Consider the following 16,567-nt stretch of genomic DNA (forward strand, 5'->3'; position numbering starts at 1 on the left):
GATGCCACGCATATGAAGGATTTATAGTGAAAAACTTTGTTTTTACGGGTTAATTTTTATTTGTTTTGCTTTCATCATTTGGTGTCCCAGGTCATTCTTGAAAACGAGACGGTACCCTGGTCTCTTGGGTTCTCACCTGGTTAAACAAATAGACTTTACTTGATCGCTCACTCGCTATAATTACTCGCATGCCTCGTGGCCTCTGGGGTGTTTGTTTATTTGTTATGAATTATTACTGCATGAGAAGAGGGAATGTGATGTGAACGGTTTGTTCTGAGTTGCCATTGGGCAGCAGGCATAAATGGGGGGTTCACGTCCTGGCAAATGGTCCCAGTTGATGCATTGGTGAATGTTATTTTGTTTGCGCAGTTTTGGTAAAAAATTTGCTGATTTCTCCATTGCTAAAAATGGGGAAAATCACAAAGGTGCCATGATTTGGCCAATTCTAATCTTTAGTCATCTGCCCAGTGGCAGGTTCATGGCTCAAGCATCCTCCATTCTGTCCGATTTTGATATTTCTTCTTCATGTCACTTCTTTCCAAATCCTCAAGCAGCATCTTTATTTTTCTGCCCCTTCGTCTCTATCTTTTCTGAGTTATTTTAATTACACTTGCCTCCTCCTGAACTTGGCCATGTCACTCAGATGTAAACATAGCCAATTCAGTTTCATTGAGTTAAACCTTTGGAGTATTTTGCATTGGGCCGATACCAGTTCTATAAAAGAGTAGTAAGTTGGCCTAGAGGCCTGGCACCTGGTTATGCAGATTGTTGTATAATCATTGGCAGCCTTCTTACCAACAGCCCTACCCAATGTTGTCACTCCATATCAACAGACGCGCACACATAAAGACACTTCCAAATGCCCACCACCTGAATCAAACCACGTGTTCTGCACCTCCCAACACCCACGACATGACACAATGGCAGGTGGTCTCATACCACGAGACGGCGGGGCAGCACCTTCTGCACCACAGCAGCAACTGCGACCACTCCAGGGGTCAAGGGTCACTGAGCAGCCTGGAGGAGGACGACGATTACGCAGTGTTCTCACCGGGCCCCGCATCGGCACGTGCCTCCTTGGACATCGGCGCGGCGCGGGTGAGTGTGAAAGTAAAGTCACCGGCTTAATGAATCACTCGCTTGCGCTTGCACCTACGATTAGCATGGTTGGCTACGCCCGGTGCGAAAGGAGTTCAACGTACCATTGGTACCTCATTTGCCAGTAAAAATATGATAATTGTTTTTTTACCCTTTTATCTGGCAACAAAACTGACATCTGTTTTGTTGCCAGATAAAAGGGTAAACAAACTATTATCAAGTTCAACATACATACATATATACATAAGTCAGAGTAGTGTGATGAAGGATGAGGTGGCCCCGTGGTTTTGTGCGCTCATACCATATTAGAGAACCAAGCCGTCACCGTTGAGACTTGCAATTCAACGAGATTCTCAGCTGTAGTGAGTTGATACATCTCAGCCCAGTCGGCAAATGACTCCACAAAAAGACGAAATAACATGAAATGTAGTTGCGTCACTTACATGTGTGATCTTGTGTCCACCTTGCAGAGAGCCCGAGATCAACACAAGGCCCGGCTGCCCGTGCAGCAGCAGATGTCCGTCTCGGGCTGCCTGGGCCTCTTCCGACAAATGTCCTCGGTCGGCGAGAGGGACACCTCGGTGTACAAGCACAGCGCCAAGAGCCCCGGCGCGTACATGTTGGCCAATTACACGGCGACGCAGATAGCGTTGCAGCTCACCCTGCTGGAGGAGGTATGGCTTCTCCGCACAACCGCGGCTCGCCGTTTCGTGCTGCTGCGTAGAGGGACGGGGCCGCTGTGTTGCGTCTCATCTGCTCTAGTGCGACACGGTGTGTTGACGACTTGACGTGTGCATTATACACGTCTGTTTGAAATTCATGGAACGGTCTTTTTTTTGTCCGGACATAACAGAAGAGCTGCTTGTTTTTAAAATATTCGGGTTGTTAAAAGGTTTTTTATTTGCATTACCCATAGCTGCATGCAAAAATAATGCTAAATACAGATACCGGTTTGCCGCACGTATAGAAATGTAACATCTTTGCCATTTTAGTCGAGAAATAAAGGGAGCTGCCATGCTGCAACAGAGAGGTAGACGATTTGATCAGTGAGACAGTGCAAGTTCCTTAACCCCCCCCCCCACCTTTGTCCCCCCAACAGCATACTTTGGTTCAGAACAATTGATTGGCTGGTCGCGGTTCAGGGCACAAGGAGTAGAGGGAGGCCAAGCATGAGATGCGAGGGATGCAGTGGAACGAGATATGTGGATAGTGGGTGTGAGCAGTGAAGAGGCGCAGAATAGAAGCACGTGGAGAAATAAAATCTTAAGCAGCTGACCAAATGTCAAACAAATGGGACTTTGGCTTAGCAGAATAAGGGCTCTGCTGACCTTTGCTTTCCCAGGCACTCCGAACTTAAACATTTGCTACGGCATTTTTTTTAACCAAGCTGCCGCTTTATACACAACAGGTTGGAGTCGCTGTCATGTTACAATGTTCTGAGGTCCTTGATGACCGCTCTTTGGTTCTTTCGGTAAAGTCACGTATAAAGAGAAAATAATACATTAAATAATCGCATATGACGTTTCGATTGCAACACAAGCAATCATCATCAGGTATAATTAAAATAAAATATAATACAAACCTAGTATACTTAGAAATATAATGCAATACAACACAGAGAGTCGGCTAACATAACAGTCAACACCCTACCTGGTTGATTACGTTCTTCCAGAGAATGCTAAATTTGAGAGAGAGATAAAACACAGAACCGGAGACATATAGACAGACACATATGCAGAGAGAGATAACACAGAGATACATAGAGAGAGACACATACATAGGCACACAGAGAAACCACGCCTCTGTGTCGAGGCCTTAAATAGAGAGGGGGGGGCGGACAGAGAGGGGGGGGGGGTAGAGAAATTAGCATGTCAATGAGTGGCACGGAGCCTGCGCCAAAAAAACGACTAAACGACAAAAATGAGGGGCGACAGAGAGAAAGAGAGACACTAAATTAAATAACCTAGCAAAATTTCGAAATGTAATGCAATGCAACACAGAGAGTCGGTCAACACACAATTAACGCATAGCCTGGTTGATTACGTTTTTAAAGAGAGACAAGACACAGACACGAAGACAGACATACAAGCAGAGAAAGAACAACAACAGAGACACACAGAGAGAGCAAAACATAAGAACGACAAAACGAGGGGAGACAGAGAGAGAGACACACTAAATTAAATAACCTAGCAAAATTTCGAAATGTAATGCAATGCAACACAGAGAGTCGGTCAACACACAATTAACGCATAGCCTGGTTGATTACGTTCTTCCAAAGATTGCTAAGTTAGAAGTTAAGTGTGAAATTTTAAAGAGAGACAAGACACAGACACGAATACAGACATACAAGCAGAGAAAGAACAACAACAGAGACACACAGAGAGAGCAGAACATAAGAACGACAAAACGAGGGGAGACAGAGAGAGAGACACACTAAATTAAATAACCTAGCAAAATTTCGAAATGTAATGCAATGCAACACAGAGAGTCGGTCAACACACAATTAACGCATAGCCTGGTTGATTACGTTCTTCCAAAGATTGCTAAGTTAGAAGTTAAGTGTGAAATTTTAAAGAGAGACAAGACACAGACACGAAGACAGACATACAAGCAGAGAAAGAACAACAACAGAGACACACAGAGAGAGCAGAACATAAGAACGACAAAACGAGGGGAGACAGAGAGAGAGACACACTAAATTAAATAACCTAGCAAAATTTCGAAATGTAATGCAATGCAACACAGAGAGTCGGTCAACACACAATTAACGCATAGCCTGGTTGATTACGTTCTTCCAAAGATTGCTAAGTTAGAAGTTAAGTGTGAAATTTTAAAGAGAGACAAGACACAGACACGAAGACAGACATACAAGCAGAGAAAGAACAACAACAGATACACACACAGAGAGCAGTACATAAGAACGACAAAACGAGGGGAGACAGAGAGAGAGAGACACACTAAATTAAATAACCTGTGCAAAATTTCGAAATGCAATGCAACACAGAGAGTCGGTCAACACACAATTAACGCATAGCCTGGTTGATTACGTTTTTCCAAAGATTGCTAAGTTAGAAGTTAAGTGTGAAATTTTAAGTCCTTGTTGACCGCTGGGCCCTTCCCTTGATGACTGCCACCCCCCGCCAGGTGACGTTCAAGTCCTGCCTCCCCGTGCACTTCATGAACACACGAGCGCAGGGCGTCAGGGAGAATCTGCAGCCTGGAATCAACAGGTGGGTGTGGAGTCATCAAATCAACGATGTGGAGAGAGAGAAAAAAAACTTGCTAGTGTTGCTGCATGCATCGGGAGTGATGTGGTGGGCTCGGTTTGATTCCTCGTCTTGAGCACCGATCCGTGTGGAGTTTAAATGTTCTCCCCCTATTCTGCATGGGTTTCCTCTGGGTTCTCCGTTTTTCCTCCCATGGCTGAAAAAAAAACACATTGTAAACTGATTTGGCGGAACATCCCATTGCTGAAAAGTTATCTTTAAAAAAATATGCTCATTGGGATCACGCACAGCCAGCAACGTTGCCTCCTACTCCGACAACTTTGGCAGGACCCTCCGTGTCTTGAGACTCGGTGAGACCTTCCGGAATAAACATTCTGAATAATTATAAAACAATCAACCCATGCGTGTCAAAACTGAATATTTTACAGTGTACACAAATGACAGGTTAAATGTTACCTTCGGGGCCGTTGACGAAGCCTCATGAATATGCCCGATCTCGTCACAGCTCGGCAGCTACCAGGTTTAAGCCTGAACACAGCAGTGCAGGAGTTCGCAACCTGCGGCTGAAGAGTCGCATGCGGCTCTTTAAGGACCACCGTTCTCGTATTCGCAAGCATTGCGGCTCTTGAAATATTTCGCTTTGTTTCTACCGAATTCGAAAAAAATGCTTTACGTCATTGGAACCTCATTTGCCAGTAAAAAATATAATGGGTTTTTTTACTCTTTTATCTGGCAACAAAACTGACACCTCGGGGTAAGCATTTGGTGTAAATGCTTACCCCGAGCTCTCATACTCTGATGGTGCATTGTCTTTGAGTTGTGCGCCTTTTGGCGTCATCTGGTCCAACCCATGTGACACTAGGCTCTAAGGAAAGCTGTCTCGGGTGTGGACCAATCAACTTCAAGGACAGTGCATACAGAGTTATGTTTTTTGTTTGCATTATGACTGCAGGTATTGTGGTCTATGCAAACATGACTTTACTGTGCCCGTTTTGTTGCCAGATAGAAGGGTAAAAAAACAATTATCAATGCTTGACGTGTTGTTTTGGTTGCCGGCCCCCTTCACGAGTACAACATTGCTCTACCGCTGCCTGCAATGTAGCTGTAGAGCAGCAGAGGGCAGTGCAGGAACATCTGTGGCATTGTTTTCCCGAACCTCTTCTCCCCAACCTGCACGCAACATGGCACTGGCCACCGTGGTGAAGTGTGGTCATTAACCCCCATCACAGCACGGAGTGGGCAGGCCCTCATCCAGCAGTGGATTGACATGTGTATTACCTTGGGGCTAATGGAACAAGATAGGCAGAACCAGACAGGAACATTCAAATTATCGACACTGATAACACTGTGTAACCATTTTTTTGTTCCTGGGTAGTGTTATTTCCTAATTGCTTATGCCTCAAAAGTACAGAAAATGGCTATTATTCCCCACAAACTTTGCTTTTGTGACCAGGACAGTGATATTTTGAAATGTACCTATTTTTAATGACAAAACGAGCGAATTTGTGTCTTTTCGTTCACATAAAGTCAGAAAAAAACACCATATGAATCAAAATTAACATGTATTTATACTAAAGTACAGCCTTACTGAGTCTCAACGCTTTTTAAGGAGGCTCCTGCAAAGTTTTTGCGCAGTAAGGGGCGACTTTTCAATATGTAACCCAAGTTGAATAATGTTCCAGTATTTTTTTAGCAATTGCATGTTTGGCTAATACTCGTAACATTGTATATGATGTTGGCTATGGCAGGAAACAAGAGGACCTGGAGGAATCCATGCAGCTCAGGGAGAATAAAAACAACTACATACTCCAGGCCCTTGTTGCTGTGAGGCATGAGTGTTACCACTGGTTCAACCTGCCACCCCATTAACTTGTGCGTGTGTGTGTGTATATTTCGCACTGCTAGACTGACCATCTGCTCGCCGGAGGGAGTCAGCCTGTTTGTGCCTGACTGCAAGCCCCGGGGAAGCCTGTGGAAATTCCTGGACCACTCAGCCAACATCAGCACCTGGGTGTCCGCCGAGATCCTGAGCTGCGACTCCATCAAGGTGCGTTCTGGCGCACAGGAGATATACAGTGATGATGATGATGGTTACCTATCGCCAATGAAAATAAACTATCAAGAGCTTCACTTGTTAAGAGCTTCACTTGTAAGTAAATTAGCTATACCATTTGCTCTGTCTGAGATTTAATGAATTGCGGAAGCACTGCCTTCAGATTTACATTTGGCGCAGTGCTAAGTTACGTGGTCCATAGGCTGGCAGTTCATAAACCAAAGTTACACGCAACAGATATTTTATATCGTATTTGTTATCCGCATCTTCCGTGGCTTGAGAAGATTTGGTTAAGCGCTGTCCTGTCGTTTCTGTGGAATATGTAAGCCAGGCAATGTGGTGGTGAGCTCACTGATCAGTAGTTGGGCAGGATGCTTGAATCTCAAAAGTTGGTCAATGCCGATTAAATGCTGAAATTCGCATGGCGCTAAACTTCGTGGATGTTTTTCTTTTCATATTTGTGCTGCTAGTTCAGGAATAGAGGAAGAACGACTTATTGGTGCCATATTCATGGCAATTTGATAGGAATATGCAAGGAAATTAAAGTAGCTGTTGGAGATACACACCTAGCCTCTTGGGGTGTCAATGACAAATATGAACCTTCATTAACGAGAAATAAGCCCACCTCATGGCACTCCTTATGGCACTCCCAAATTATTTTCTAATATGTTAATGCTGTAACGTCACTAGAGCACAATAGTAGAGCGTTTGCTCATTTTTAAAGCTTTCTATCGCCATTAATGAAGATTCCAAACTTTATTGGACAGTCTGGGCACATATCTATGATTTTTTTTAGTGAGGTTACATCTTTGTTTAAGAGGCCTTGCGACAGGGTGGGGGGGTGACCGGGGGGTGACTGGGTGTCTCCGAGTTCAGAACGCTGAGCTGTGTTGAGCATTCAAATCCCAGTAGACGTCTGTGATTAAACCGGGTTCTCAAGTGTAATGAGTTCATGGTCTCATCCTGGTCACCAATTACTGCACAAATAATATGGTCAGGGTAAAATACATTTTGTTCTGCACTCAATTTAGATCAATTACAAGCCCTGAGAATTACAAATATCAGTTTCACTGTTGTGCGACATACGTTAACTCAGTGGCATCAGTGGGTGGGGAAATGCTGCCTTCTACTGTGTAGACCAGAGATCACTTGATGCAGGGATATTTACTTCTGTGGGCCGTTCACTAACATGAAGAAGGCTTGCACCGCTGTGCAAGAGATACAAATGTAATTGGAACCTCCTTTGCCAGTAGCAAAATATGATCATTGTTTTTTTACCCTTTTATCTGGCAACAAAACTGACACGTTTTTTTTTACAAGGAATCATGTTTGCATTGACCACAATACCTGCGGTCGGTATGCAAACAAAAAACACAACTCTGATAATGTATGCACTGTCCTTGAAATTGATTGGTCCACACCCGAGACAGCTTTTCTTAGAGCCTAGTCTCACATGGTGTTGGACCAGATGATGCCAACAGGCGCACAACTCAAAGACAATGCACCATCAGAGTATGAGAGCTCGGAGTAAACATTTACACCATTGGAACCTCCTTTGCCAGTAGCAAAATATGATAATTGTTTTTTTACCCTTTTATCTGGCAACAAAACTGATACCTTTTTTTACAAGGAGTCATGTTTGCATTGACCACAATACCTGCGGTTGGAATGCAAACAAAAACACAACTCTGATAATGTATGCACTGTCTTTGAAATTGATTGGTCCACACCCGAGACAGCTTTTCTTAGAGCCTAGTCTCACATGGTGTTGGACCAGATGACGCCAACAGGTGCACAACTCAAATACAACGCACCATCAGAGTATAAGAGCTCAGAGTAAGCATTTACACCATTAGAACCTCCTTTGCCAGTAGCATAATATGATAATTGTTTTTTTACCCTTTACTCTGGCAACAAAACTGACACCTTTTTTACAATTATCATATTTTGCTACTGGCAAAGGATGTTCCAATGGTGTAAATGCTTACCCCGAGCTCTCATACTCTGATGGTGCATTGTCTTTGAGTTGTGCGCCTTTTGGCGTCATCTGGTCCAACACCATGTGAGACTAGACTCTAAGGAAAGCTGTCTCATGTGTGGACCAATCAATTTCAAGGACAGTGCATACATTATCAGAGTTGTGTTTTTTGTGTGCATTCCGACCGCAGGTATTGTGGTCAATGCAAACATGACTCCTTGTAAAAAAAAAGGTGTCAGTTTAGTTGCTAGATAAAAGGGTAAAAAAACAAATCATCATTAACAAATGTAATTGTTGTCTCACGATGTGACACTCATAGCTTGGGAAAGAGATTCACCAAACACGTTTTTGTAAAAGAGGATCGTCATTGTCTGTCACTGTCCTCTTGCAGACACAGCTGGCTGTTCTCTCCAAATTCCTGTACGTGGCCAAGACCTGCAGCAGTCCTGCGCAACTTCGCGTCCAGCATGCAGATCCTGAGCGGCCTGGAGAACTTCACCGTCCGGCAGCTTCCCGTGAGCCTCGCACTCTCCGGCACTGATCCATCGCGGTGTACACTCGTCGCGTGCTGGGTACATGCACTGAAAATGTCCGCAGGTTGGTGGGTTCCTAGTAGCGAGATAAAGAAATGTCATTTTTCTCAGTATAAATAACACAAATATGTATTATCTTTGATAAGGTTAAACATTAACGTGTATTCTTTTCAAGTGACCTTTTCAGGAACATCCAGCCCCAGACTCTGGCACAACCACCAACCACTCTTGCACATATTACCTTCGGGGCATATGATGAAATCTCATGAATATGCCCGATCTCGTCGGAACTCGGCAGCTAGCAACAGGGTCTTGAATATCCATTCGTCCACTGTTGTGTCATGTGACTTTGACAGGTGTGGAGGAGCCTTCCCTCCAAGGCGATGGCCATCATGGAGGAGCTGGTGGCAGTAAAGGTGCAGCATTTCCGGCCGTTACATTCACACAAAAATCTTTCCCTGTCAGAGCGGGTGAGAAAGTGATGGCCTCAACTTTTCAGAACAAGAGGTCACACCTTCTTGGTTCTTTCGGTAAAGTCACGTAGAAGGGAAATAATGCAATAATAAAAATAAAACATAATAAAATACAATTCTCACGACGTTTCGGCCACAACGCAAGCAGCCGTCCTCAGGTGAAGAACAGGTCTGTCGGAAAGACAGCGTCTGAATGTGTCTTTCTGACAGACGTGTTCTTCACCTGAAGACGGTTGCTTGCGTTGTGGCCGAAACGTCGTGAGAATTGTATTTTATTATGTTTTATTTTTATTATTCTATTATTTCCCTTCTACGTGACTTTACCGAAAGAACCAAGAAGATGAATCCCTGCAGTCACGAAAGCTTTAAATCTAAATTTAAATACCCTTTTGTTCTGGCGTTGCAGAGTCACGGTTTACGTATATACGTTGACTAGCGGGAAGTACCCGGCGTTGCCCGGGTGAAAAATATATTTCAAAACTTCTCAAAACTTAAAAACATAACATTTACCAATGAAAAGAAAACTTTGATCATTACCTCGTTCATTAAAATTAAACCCAACGCTCGGTGGAAAAATAAACTTACGCTCGCGCGCCAAGAATCGATTCTTTAAATCGCGCAAAGGAATCGAAGGTTGTCGATTTCTTTAGGATCGGCCTATTCCCGTTTAATCGATACCACAAACGCTCACCAGATATCGATTCTCGTCAGTCCTGTATATGGTTTGACGCCACACACTTCATCGTCATCCCCCCCCCCCCCCAATACAAAAGTCTATTTTTATACGTTTTACATTGTATACAGTCTGGAAACTACCCACGTGCCAAATTTCAAGTTTGTTGCATGTCGGGAAGTATGCCAAACATTTCGAACAGACAAACATTCACAAATTTCCCTTTAATATACATAGATGATGATGTCAAAAACACATTCCAGATAGAATTGCTTTTATCTTACTACTCTGCTGTGACCCAATGACCACCGGCAGCCGACTAGAAATGTTTTAGCAAAAAACAGGTATCCGATTTGCCACACATTAAGAGATGTCTAACAAAAAATACATTTTACTGAGAAACTAAGGCAGCTGCCACGATGCGTAATGGTCAGCATACTTGACTTGCAATACAAAGGTCACTGGCTCAATTCTATCTCGCGGTGCAGTAGTTGGGCCAAGTCTCTTGTATCCTGTCCACCCAGCAATGTGAGTACATTTATACTCGTGCGGTACAGTGTGGATACTCCCGCATATCCCTACCAAATCACACTGGAAACAATTAACAGTTCCCGAATTTCAGAATCGGTAATCGGTTCTAAAACGCTTACCGGTTACCGTCTAAACAATTCCTGTTCACTGCCCAGTGTTCATCCACCCACGCATCTTTCTGTCCTTCACTACGCCCCCCCCGTCCCCCAGGTATTCCTGAAGAGTGACAGCGAGTGCTTACTGGAGGCCGATACCAGTCGGCCCAAGCCAACCATCCCCTGCCCTCACCTCTTCTCCATGCACGTGCAGCAGCTGGAAGTTGGTGGTTTCACAATGGCCAACAGGATGTACAAGTGGCCCAAGTTAAGGTACGAACTCTTATCGGCGGGGCCGATTGCGGGGAGCGGCAGTGCAGTCATTTGCACACTATGTTACGAGCCCTGCGACGAGGTGGTTGGCATCTTTCAAGCTATTCCTGGGCCTCCTCTGGGTTAACTGAGCCTGTTGTGGTGTGTAGATATCAGCACCAGGCAGCTAAGATGGCCAACGTGGCATGGGGAGGCCCTAACCCAGAAGTGGATTTTTTAAAAGATGGACAAAATACATTCAGAATTACATATAACTGGAGGAAATGTACATAGAAGTTACCAATTCAGTATCTTGTGTATTAGGTACTAATTACCTTTAGGTATGTAATTTAGAAACCAATTACGAATCACAAATGCAATACAACTACATATGAATTGCATGTCATTTGTACACGTAACTATTACAGTAACAGTTCATGATCACAAGCGCAATTCAGATCTGTAAACTGAAACGTCCGTCTTTGTTCGTCACCGCTACCGCGTCACCCACTGTCTCCGCCGTCCCAGGTCACTGGCAAGGACGGTCCACCAGATAGCGGCCTTCCAGAGTCGCACGTACGCCCTGGCGCCCGACGAGGAACTGAAGGTGCAGCTGCGTGCACGCATCTGCCGCTTCCGCGGGGCCGACCTGCAGGCGCTAGCCTCGCAGCACGAACCCAACTACCACCGGCAGCCGGCAGAGCGCAACTCCCGCAAGGTGCACGAGGTGCTCGCCAAGGTCAGGGCCACTTTCCAGTAACGCCCGCCGCCAGTGAAGAGAAGTCCTGCTGCGTCGCAAGTGGGAGCCTCTGCGCTTGCGACTGTGGCGGTGGCGCAAGCCGGTTGCGGGAGGTGTCCTCCATACGCCTTCAGCAAGGCGTACGCAACTCCGATTGGCGCGTACACAAACGTACGCGTCTACTCTTTGGAGTGGGATCCTCCCGGATGGACACAAACACACACATACGTGTGTGTGCAAGATGTGCCCGTCACTTGCGGCATGAAACTTTGAATCCCCAGGAAGACAGCTGGAAGGTAAAGCCACTCCTCAGTTGTCTGGATCAAATGTTAAGACAGATGAGCCTCAAGTGAATTCGCCAATTCAGAATTGTCTTCTGCGTGTATTTAATGGTTTCGTAGCTCTACATGCTTTGTGTGATTTTTTTTCCCTGTAAAACAGGCATGCACAAGAAGAACAGACAATACACGCTTGCATGACCACGCGCACATCAAGACACATTGCGTTCCAGTGTAACTCGCGTTAATTACGGTTATTTTCCGTCTCATCGCTCCGAGTTTACGGTACGTCATTCTGAATAATAAGGGATATTCTAGGTTGTGTATACAGACGCATCATTGGAATGCCAATGTAATGCTGGTAACAATAGACGTGTTCTGAAAGTGATACTAAGAAATAAATATACGACGTGATTATGTTTTGGCTGAGAAAGCTCGATATGTAAATCCGCGATGAGATCAATCCACACATTTCACGAATCATTCATGTTTTTTGAAAACTGCAAATACTGTACTATATATGAAAGAGAAAACATGACACGAGTTATATAATTTATTTGTAACGATTATTGTACGACATTTTTACCTTTTGAGTAGGCTGAACTTATCCTTGTTCATGCATTTTGCAACATCACCGGGAGAAATAGGTTCTCGAAATGTATTGCTCAGCATCACTCTTAACGGGCTGCGGTGTTTGCACGTTAGAGAGGTACAGCCAGCGGCAGTGCGGTGGAGTTGGCGGAGATCTTCATTGCACCGGAATGTTTTGTATCGAGTGAATGCACAAGGGGCCACGTGTTTCAGCTATATCCATGTCAGGCTTGAAAATCACTTTTCCCCTATTCCCGACCAAACGCGTCTTTGCTAAGGGACCATTTTTAAGCGATCTTTGCTGCTAAACAGTCAGTCGGTCACTGCTTCATGGAGGATGCTGCTGTCTTTTTCGTGATGGAGTTAAATAAAATGACGAAACCGAACATGAGCAGAAGTTTTTTCTGAGAAGGGGTTATTTTTGAGCGAGCGGCGGACACAGAGGACGTGAAAAGGCAACAACTTGACTTGAAAGGACTCCAACAATAGCTTAACAAAAGTAATACTTCTATTTTATTGTTATTTTGAAAAAGTCATCTTTGGCTTCATTTTAATTACTTGAATGTTTAACAACAAAAAATTGGCCCATGCAAAATTACTTTGGCTCGTTATTTTTGGTTTGTCGAATAAGCTAAATGTTTAACATTTTTTCCCCACAAAATGTAATAATTACATTTTGTTATATATTAGGTAAAACATGTATACATTCAATGTTATATATTTTTTCTCAAATAACACCCATCATGTCCATTTGGACCGAAATTACAGGTTTGTAAAAAAATCTCAATTTCACAATGAATAAGGTAATTATTTTCAGTTTATGTAAAACACCAAACCAACACGTGTTTCCTATTTTCAACTAAAAACTGACAGATTTGTACGTAGTTTTTTCCGGGGTTTTTTTTTATCACCAAATATCTTTTTACACTCATCGTTAGTTATTTAAAGAAACATTCAGGTTTTTGGTTTGTCAAAAACTACGGACATTAAGTCTGATTTGTGCGAAAACTGTGTAAATAATTTTTCTTTTCACCAAGAGACCAACTGGGTGGTGGTAGCTAACGCACGTAGCCGGAAAATCCAGCAATGTGGAGTTGAGGTCTGGGTGGTTCGCACAATTTTCGAGACTCCCTTTCCCATGGGCAGTGAGGTGCCATACCCTTGGCGTACCAGGAGAAGGCAGTAGAGCATAAATGTGGACTCAAACCTGTTTGGTCGGTATGGGATAAAGCATCCCCCCCCTTACATTACACACGTGGTTTACAAAGACAAAGATCCCCCCGTATAGCCTGAACAGACTGCTGAGGCAAGAGCTGTTAACGAGCACCTATGAAGGCCGGCAAGGCGCACGAGGGGTGGGTGGGTGGCCAGCATCACGGCCGGCCGCCTTTGTCTCTCTAGTGGCGATGTTTACACACCGCACCAGGTACTCATTTGAGGCTGAGTCGACCTAGGGGAGGCCCAGAACGAGTTCAGATATTCGTCACTTGTGTTGGCTGTGAGCGGGTCGCCAGGTTCGTAGCGCAGGGCGCTAACCACTACACTCCTGCTCTGGTTTACATCCACATGTAAAGACATTATTTGGCTAACACCTTTATATATAGAGGACCACAGATCCTGGGCAATTGTTGGCGCTGGCTCACTGCTTGGCTGCGGCTCATCATGCTTCTGCGTTGTTCTCACTCTACGAGAGTGAGCGAATACTGCGTCACATTACAAGTAGTAGCATTAGTATACGTTCAGACCGTTCCAACAGCATGCGATTACAAGGTGTGATGGCACCATAAGCATCTGGCGATGACTTCTTCGACTTGCTATTGACACGTACAATGCAGTGTTTTCAATAATAAATATTGAATAAAACATTTACGTTGCATAAATGCAATACATTTTAAGTATGTATTCAACAACGGGTACAAACATCATCCATGCTTCATTTTTAAAAAGGTAAAAGCAAAAATACTCTGGGCCACTTTTGCTTCCAAAGCAACATTATGAGCCACTATCAAAATTCTATTCAACATTGACCAAAACATGTGTGAATTCAATATTTGATGCAAACAGTATTTCATACATTGTCACAAAGTGTGTGTTTTTTACATGTCCCACTTTTGGCCCAAACATGATGTCAGAATGAGTAGTACATTGCAGTATTTCAAAGCATTAATACATAATGCCAAGAAATATATCTCTACCAACACTACCAATTTGAATCCAGAACTAATGCGTGCAATACGCTGGCCACTTTTGACCAAAAAAAAACGATTTATTCCAGTGTTGACCAAAGAGTTAATTTTTAATACTGCCTATTTTTCTAAAACGTATAAAGTAGAAACAGTAGCGCCAAACAAACTTGTATGAAGCCATTCATGAACACTTTATACATAGCATCATTAACAGCTGACTCCATTTATGGCTTTGATCTTCACCAATAAAACTGTAGTTTTTTTTGTACATTTCTTTCTTTCAAATAAATGTCACGAAATAAAAGTTTAAGTTAATTGTTTGTTGGAGACTTTATTCATTTAAAAAAATTAAATACATAACTCGAACATTAGTTGGACAATGCATGTGTAGTAACAGAGAATGGGTCACTATGGAGCATAGCGCTGGCTGCTGGCAGGGAAAGGGATCTGCGGTTGCAGCAGCCCTGTCTGTCAGCAGGTCACGTGATAAGCAGAGAAAGGGATGTAGGGCAAAGGTGATAGAGGGGGCACGTGAGGTCAGCCCGGGAACTCACTAGTAGGTTCCAGAAGGGGGGCATGGCCGGGGGTGGAGCGAGGCCACGCCAGGAGGATAAAAGGGGACCCCAAGCGAAGGTTCGGGGCTGATTGGAGTTCAATCCCGTCGGGCTGCTGGAGTCTTCGTCACCGCCTTCACCTTCAGGCAGTCGGTTAGCTGTCCTGACTGAAAGTGTAGTTACCTCTTGTACCCTGTAAAGGCTAAAATAAATAAAGTGCCTTCTATTCCTAGTGTCTCTGAGTGTATCACTACATTTGTATTGCTCCCTGGGAGACATTCAATGCTTGAGTACCAGGTCCCATGATGTGGTTGTAATTGGCTATTTAAAAGTAAGATTGGCATTACCCCAGCATGCTGTAACTGACGACTCTTGGAGCCACACAATGGCAAATTTCCCTTTACATGACGGTCATCAAAACTCAATAGCCAAAATGCCAACAAACGCCAACGTAAAACATTCACCTGAAAAGCTGTCTCGGCCGACAGATTAAACGTTAAATTACTTTAAAAACTCAACAAACGTATTTACCTTGGTCAAAATATAAATGTATTGGCTTTAACTTATAATGCCAAAAGATAATTTTAAGCTGATAATGCATTGTTCGCATTTAAATTAATCTTTATTCTACCCTGACCTTAACAATGTACACAACGTGGTCCAGGAATATGTATACTGGGTCCTGAGCAAAGACCTGATAAGTTTGTAAATGGTGCATCTCTAATAGCTGTGATCACAAGTGAAACCGTGAAATTTGTACAGTCCAGAATAAAAGATGCTGCAGCCAACTAAAATAGCTTGGGTCCACTCAACCTTCAAATGGCATCAACATCGTGAAGATCCATTCTTACAGAATGTGTGCCATCTCCTCCCTACATATGCTGTGACTCTCACTGAAAAGTACCTGCTCACACAGACTTGCGGCATAGCTCTGAGGAATCTTCTGCAAAAAGTTGTAATACTTTAACATCTATTTCCCCGTTATACACCAATGTGAAAAGAAGCGATTGCTCTGTAGTTGGTGCATTAAACCACAACATCAGCAAACCGATGTTTATTTCCAGTCAGAAAACAGTGGCAAGCAATACCAGAACCGGTCCTGAGCACTGGCCCCCTCATTTACCACTCTGCACTGACCAAGCGTGGTGAAACACGTTCCTTCGGAGTGGGCAGGTAGGAACTTGGTTGGACAGCGCATTCGTGCACGACAGACAGACAAATAATCCCTGGTGGGCAGTGTGAAACCTGTTGTTCCTACCTGTATTATGGTCAAGCAATCCCCATGACCGACATGGCATGGCAAGGT

General features: G+C 43.9%; 1 protein-coding gene across 1 annotated transcript in view; it reads left to right on the forward strand.

The window, feature by feature from the left end:
• LOC133343244 (kinase non-catalytic C-lobe domain-containing protein 1-like) overlaps positions 1-11,614 on the forward strand; it is a 21,028-nt gene extending 9,414 nt beyond the window's left edge. The window contains exons 11-18 of the mRNA XM_061552679.1: positions 928-1,098; positions 1,569-1,772; positions 4,243-4,328; positions 6,231-6,372; positions 8,748-8,871; positions 9,246-9,305; positions 10,777-10,934; positions 11,442-11,614. Coding sequence (XP_061408663.1) covers positions 928-1,098; positions 1,569-1,772; positions 4,243-4,328; positions 6,231-6,372; positions 8,748-8,871; positions 9,246-9,305; positions 10,777-10,793 — 804 coding nt within the window. The 3' untranslated portion in view covers positions 10,794-10,934; positions 11,442-11,614. The remainder of the gene's footprint in view (positions 1-927; positions 1,099-1,568; positions 1,773-4,242; positions 4,329-6,230; positions 6,373-8,747; positions 8,872-9,245; positions 9,306-10,776; positions 10,935-11,441) is intronic.
• Positions 11,615-16,567: the final 4,953 nt, after the last annotated feature.

This window comes from Lethenteron reissneri, chromosome 17 (genome assembly GCF_015708825.2).
Source record: "Lethenteron reissneri isolate LAM-NWPU_2019-01 chromosome 17, ASM1570882v1, whole genome shotgun sequence".
NCBI lineage: Eukaryota > Metazoa > Chordata > Hyperoartia > Petromyzontiformes > Petromyzontidae > Lethenteron > Lethenteron reissneri.